The 6,408-nt window shown below is 26.1% G+C and overlaps 1 protein-coding gene across 1 annotated transcript; it reads left to right on the plus strand.

Moving 5' to 3' along the window:
* The first annotated feature begins 65 nt into the window (after positions 1 to 65).
* On the plus strand, positions 66 to 1,943 carry mRpL45 (mitochondrial ribosomal protein L45). Its single transcript, XM_018543829.1, has 6 exons — positions 66 to 116; positions 369 to 692; positions 833 to 984; positions 1,167 to 1,215; positions 1,318 to 1,467; positions 1,543 to 1,943. The coding sequence occupies exons 1-6, from the start codon at positions 66 to 68 to the stop codon at positions 1,831 to 1,833; spliced, it is 1,017 nt and encodes a 338-aa protein (XP_018399331.1). The 3' UTR covers positions 1,834 to 1,943.
* The last annotated feature ends 4,465 nt before the right edge of the window (positions 1,944 to 6,408 follow it).

Genomic DNA, 6,408 nt, shown 5'->3' on the forward strand with positions numbered 1-6,408 from the left:
TATACAATAATTCGAATGATTGTTTTTTTCTTTTGACAGTTCTCAAGCATTAAAATATCTGAAAAATGTTATTAAGATACGTGAGCCCGGTGTTTATTTACAGAAAATTTTTACAGGTACGTCCTTGATATAACTATTTTTTTAAGTTAAATATATAACATATTTTATCCTTCTTTTTAACCATAAATTTGTTGATTTCCACTGAATTTTTTAGATTGACACAATCTTCCTTCAAATTATAAAACAATCTCAAATTGTTTTACTAAATTTACCTAAGTTCAATTTAGCTTATAATTAGAAATGAATAGAAATACCTTAAAATTATCCAAATGCAAAAATGTTTCTAAACAAATGGGCATCTATTTCAGAACAATCTACCAATATTAGTTGCTACTGTTAATTATCCTAATAATTCAATACAAGTAGCACATATAAATAAGCATTGGAATCCAAAATGGAAGAAGGAAAGGAGACAAAAAGTCATTAAAATAGAACTTCCTAAATTTGATGATGATAATGACGATCCTACTAAAATGAACAAAGAGCAAATGCGATCGCGTATGAAAGAACATGGTTTTCTACCACAGAAACCTTGGAAAGAAAGACCAGCATTTATTAACAGTACTTCAGCAATTTTTGAATCTTATATTGTTCCAGAAGGAGATGGAAAATATTCTGCCATTACCAAAGAAGTACATATTCTTTGCTATTACTTTGTATATTGTAACTTTTAAATAGAAAGTATAAAATATACAATGATATTTTTTTAAGTTCAAAATGAAAGAAGAAATATGTGTTTATTCTAATTATTTATTTTATTATTGATATATAGGGAGCAAAACAAAAATTCACATTTGTTGAAAAAAAGGGCAAATCTTTAATAGCCATCAGAAAAATTAAATCATTTGATGATTCCTTTAAGACATCAATATTTTTAGAAGAAGCCCTAGATATATATCAGAAAGCTCATGAAGCTTTAGCTAGGTAAGAAAAAAAATTATAAATATATAATGTTTTTATTATATAAGTATACAAACGTATTATATGATTAAAAAAAAAACCAAATCAAAAGAACACATCAAAAGAATTATTAGCAATTAATGAATAGAGCATTCATTCTTCCTATTTATAGTAATGTTACTAAATATAATAATTTTTAATTATAGCAAAAATGAAGAAGAAATAATAAAATATGTTACAGAATTGGTATATCCTGTAAGTTAAAAATATATCTTGTGTTCTCTCTTGTTAATTTAAAATGTTACATTTATTATTATATAATAACATATATTACAATATTTTTCCTTTGCATTTTAGAAAATAACACACAATATAATGAACAAAACCATACACTGGAAATTCTTAGAATCTTTGGAACCAGCTCGACTCGTCCACGCAAGGAATACAGATGTAATAACAAAAGAAAACGTTTTTGCACAACTTACTGTTCGGTTTCACACGCAACAGGTTCAATAACATCTTTAATTGTTTATTTTTTTTATAATATAAACAATTTTTTAATAAACATTTTTCCGTATATAGGTTTTAGCAATTTATGATAGATTCGGTCGTCTTATACAAGGAAGCGAAATTCTGAGGAAAGACGTATTAGAATACATAGTATTCGAAAAGCATTTAGCTAATGAATATGGTGTATGGCGAATTCATGGTAAAATTATACCATCTTGGATGACTCCGACAGATATAGCGGAAGGCACATATGTTCTACCGAAAGAGGAGGAACATGATCCTGAACCAACCGAACCGCATCCTGTAGAAGCTACATTAACAAAAGACACGCCAAAGAATGCAGCAAGCGTACAACCTTCGTGAATTTGCAATAGATATGTAAACTATTTTAAGTTATGCTTATATTATACTGTATGATGTTAGGATACAAAATATATTGCAATTCATGTAATCATTTAAAGTGCATTTATATTCCAACAAAATTTAGTTTGATATTGTCATAAAAGCTTTTACAAAATTTTGTGTTTGATTATTAATAGAATATGGTTAATACAATTACAATTATGTACCTATTATAATTACAAAATAATTTTTTTTAAACAATTTTCTAATACTAATTAAATTTAATTTAATAATTAAATTTAAAATAAACTTTTAACTATTATAATTAAATTACTACTTGCAAGTAAACTCATAAAATATATTTGCGGTAGATTATAAAAAAATATTTATAATTGCTTTAATTTATAAGCAAATATAATTTTTTCAATTATCAGAATAATGAGAGCTATAATCGTCCCACAGCACATCACCGCAATTATTAAAGAAACTTGATGTAATTCAATTGGTTTCGGTGTGTCGTCTTCAGCGTAATAATGTTTAAAGTTATTTTCCAACCAACGTTTTTTTAATACATTTAATAGTCCAATTTCCATTAATTTAAGTATCCTATTTATGAAAATTATTTGTTAATACATAAAACTATCAAAATTTAAACTTACTGCTACAAAATTCTATCATTGATGAGCAAATATAATATAAAAGATTGTTTAAAAAAATGAGTATTGAGTGCTCTATTAGAAAAAATTTTGGAAATCGTAATATCATTTATTCTATAATCGACTCTTTTCAATATTTAATTAATAAGCAAGTTATTTTTTGACATGTGTTTTCTTTTTTTTTGGAAAATTAATTTAGAACTATCAACATTTTTGGAATTTTTAAAAATTGGAATTTATTTCCAATAGTAGAGCAATAATAAAAATACGTAGAAATTTTTTTCTATTCAAATAGTTTTTATTTTAATTATAAAGATATTCCATGTTATCGATAAAATATAATCGAAATTTGATAGAAGTTTTATATATACATATTGTTTATATACACTCTAAAACTTTTAAAATCTCTAAGTAGTGAAATTTCATTCTTAAATACTAAAGACTGAATCATTCTTTTTCAAAATTGATTCAATTTTAAGACTGCACTCTTCAAAAAATTTAGAGAGTTAATTTAAAATTTTGTTTAAAACAAATTAAATTGATTAATGATTTTGTATAATACATTTGTATAAGAATACACTGTCGATTTCCAAAAAATTAATATTTTTACATTTAGAATATATTATTCTGTACACATGTATTGTTTACCCAAGATCGATACTTCTTTTGTACTTAAAATTCTTCACGATACCGGAAGTGACCCATGTTTTCGCGTAAGGTTCTCCAATGGTAGTCAAATGACACATAATATTCCCAATTACTTTATACATTGCTTCAGTTTGAAATATGACATATTTCTCTTTTTTGGAAAAACATGCCATTTTATGCATATCCTCAAATGTTGATGCTAACATTAAACGTTCTGTTTTTTTTGCTTGTAAAAATGGATCCTCGTTAATCTATGACATATTTAATCAACCATTTTTTAAGTATTTAAGTTTTACACGCAAGAAACCACAAATATATATATATAAATCTCTATTTAAATTATGCTCTTTACAAAAATTATAACTTCTTCTTCAATGTTTTAAACATCATTATTTAATTTTTACACAATTTTATATATTTTTTATTTAAGGAATAATAAATTACGATTTCATTTCAGTAAATGTACCTTAAACATAGCTTCTGCAGTTGAACCTTTCAAACCAATAACGTTGTATTTAGTATTAGTCACCAAGGTAGTGAAACTATCAAATGGTGGCACAAAAACACTTTTAGATAGATGTATAAATAATACAGCACCAAATGACATACATATTACAGAACAAAACAATCCTAATGATACTTCTAACATTCTCGATTTTCCATCAAGATACTGGGGAATATAGCCTATTACAATTATTCAAATTAATGACTTTTAACTTAATTATAACTTTTTACTGTTATCGATATAATATAATTATGTTTTAATAATCTTTAAAATGTATATTATTTTATATTATCTAAATATTATTGTAATTTATATATTTTTATATATTTTAAAATTAAAAAGTTATTGTAAACTATAAAAAGTATTGAAGAACTAATTTCCAAGTTATATTCTTCTCTAACTTTAAAAATCAATTTTTTAAATATATGATGTCAAATAATTGATATTTTATTTTAACGCGATATTCAGATTTATCTCACAATCAGTGTAACATGGGGTCGTAGGATTTTAAGTCGCAGAAAATTTAACCAATCATAGTCGAACATGAGATGAATATAATAATCGACAATGATTTATAAATATTCTACAACTTAAGATCCTACGACCGCTACGACTTCTATTAATCGTAGACCCTGCAAAAAGCCATTTCTAACAAAAATTAGTAACATTTTAATCAGTTATTAATTTATTCGCACATACCTTGATTGCACAAGTTTCCAAAGCTATAAAATAAATGTTCGTTGAAAGATACGTTTTTACGTTTATCTTTATTTTGTATAAGAATACTTTGTGTTAAAAAGGTGCATAGACTCAGTAGTAGACACATACTTAATATAACGCACCATATTTTCCAAGAGAAAATTTTTACCATCCATATATTATCATATATCATTTCGGGATGAATATATAATTGAATTCTACAAAATTTATTTTAAATAATATGACAATAATCTTATCAATCATATAACTTAATTTATCACAACACTTAGTTTAAATAAATATTAAATCAGATAAATAAGAAGTTTAATAAATTAAACAGACCTATTTGTCCAAAAAGGTATTGAAAATTCGGTAACTGTAAGTTCCGGTGAAAAGCTTTGTAGTTTTGCTATTGCAATGGCTTCATTGCGAAAAATAATACTTAATAATCCGTTTTTATTAAAAGACAAGGCGTCTTTTTGTGATACGCCCTGGCCATCTAAGTTTGCTCTCACTAACTGTAATCTAAAAATATATGAGATATTTTTCCGTTGCTTTCTATTATTAATTATATTAATCGCACAATAGAACATTCTGTTCTCGCGATGTGATATACGTGATGCGGTCTTACGTAAAGTTCAGCGATTCAGAAAGTAGATTCCATATATCCCCACAGAATCCTGTAATCTTCATATTATTGTCGTAAAAATGAACCAAGTACTGATCCTAAAATGAATTAATGAAGTTATATTATTTATTAATTTATAATTCTTACTATATCGTTATTTAACAAATAATACCTATTTTCGAATATAAAAAGAAATATTCTTTATAACATTATTATTTATTTATAATGCGCATATATTTATAATGAGAAAGAGAGAGAGAGAGAGAGAGAAACGGACAGAATTTTTAGTTAAAAATAAAGATACTATAACTTTTTTATTAATGTTTTCTAATATTAGTACATTGTGTAACGCGCGGGGGCTAGTGTTATGGTTGGTCCAATCGCTTTTCCACCTTACAGTTTTCGATAGAACTCGTCAAGTACTATAAGAAACGCAACTCAGAACTACTCGGTACTCTCAGAAAAATTTTCAAAGATTTCTACTAAAAATTTTGTTAAAAAGTTAGCACCCCATTTTTAAAAAATTATTAAAAAATGATTATTAAGCGCATATATCATTAAAAATCATAAAAAACTCTTCGTATCGTCAAAAAGAAGCAGGAATTATCATCAGAACTATCTAAAAATTAATTTTTCAAAAATTTTTAATTTTTTTTTATTATTCGAAAATTTTTTTTACATATCAGGAACTCTAGGCAATCGCAAATTGAAGCTATTAAGCTGCTCAGAACTATTCCACCTCGAAATTCGATAAAAAGTTAACACCTCATTTTTAAAAAATGTAAAAAAAATGTTTATTGAGCGGAACTCTTGTTATTAACTATAAGGAACTCTTCGTCTCGTCAAAAGGAAGTGGGAACTCTAATCAGAACTCCTGAGTACTATAGTTGGGGTGCTAACTTAACATACCCGGAAAAAAGAGTACATACGGGAGTGTTTTAATTTATTTAATTATATATAAACTATAAAAATAACAATTTTAGAAAAAGAATATTAATTTTTAGTTAGCTTATACGTAAATAAATTGAAACACTTCGCGTATGTGCGACCCGTGTGAAAAATAAACTGGCCCCCCAATATTAAAAAATCGATTTTTTTCTTCATGCATTCGTTTGCTCATCGTTTGCTCACGAATGCTCAGTTGGAATTTTCGTTTGCTCACCCTTAGTTCAAAAGATATACGAAAATTATGTTTTGGTATCGAATTAAAAAATCGATTTTTTTCTTCATGCATTCGTTTGCTCATCGTTTGCTCACGAATGCTCAGTTATAGTCAGTTGGAATTTTCGTTCGCTCACCCTTAGTTCGAAAAATTTGTGGGCAAACACTTAGAGAAGTCTTCTTGTTAGATAGAATAATCATATTAGATATTTTCAGAACGTACCTGAAAAGATGCTAATGTCAAGTTTTGTAATTGAAAATTGTGGACTTCAAGTTCTCGACTTTGTCTGAAGCGTTCT

Source organism: Cyphomyrmex costatus, unplaced genomic scaffold, assembly GCF_001594065.2.
Source record: "Cyphomyrmex costatus isolate MS0001 unplaced genomic scaffold, Ccosl1.0 scaffold4, whole genome shotgun sequence".
Lineage (NCBI taxonomy): Eukaryota > Metazoa > Arthropoda > Insecta > Hymenoptera > Formicidae > Cyphomyrmex > Cyphomyrmex costatus.

What these genes read in the sequence shown, in the direction of transcription:
- mRpL45 (XM_018543829.1), top strand. Translation starts at nt 66, where the DNA reads ATGTTATTAAGATACGTGAGCCCGGTGTTTATTTACAGAAAATTTTTA. An exon ending in ATTCTGCCATTACCAAAGAA is followed by an intron (nt 693 to 832) that starts GTACATATTCTT and finishes ATTGATATATAG; the next exon opens with GGAGCAAAACAAAAATTCAC. An exon ending in TTCGGTTTCACACGCAACAG is followed by an intron (nt 1,468 to 1,542) that starts GTTCAATAACAT and finishes TTCCGTATATAG; the next exon opens with GTTTTAGCAATTTATGATAG.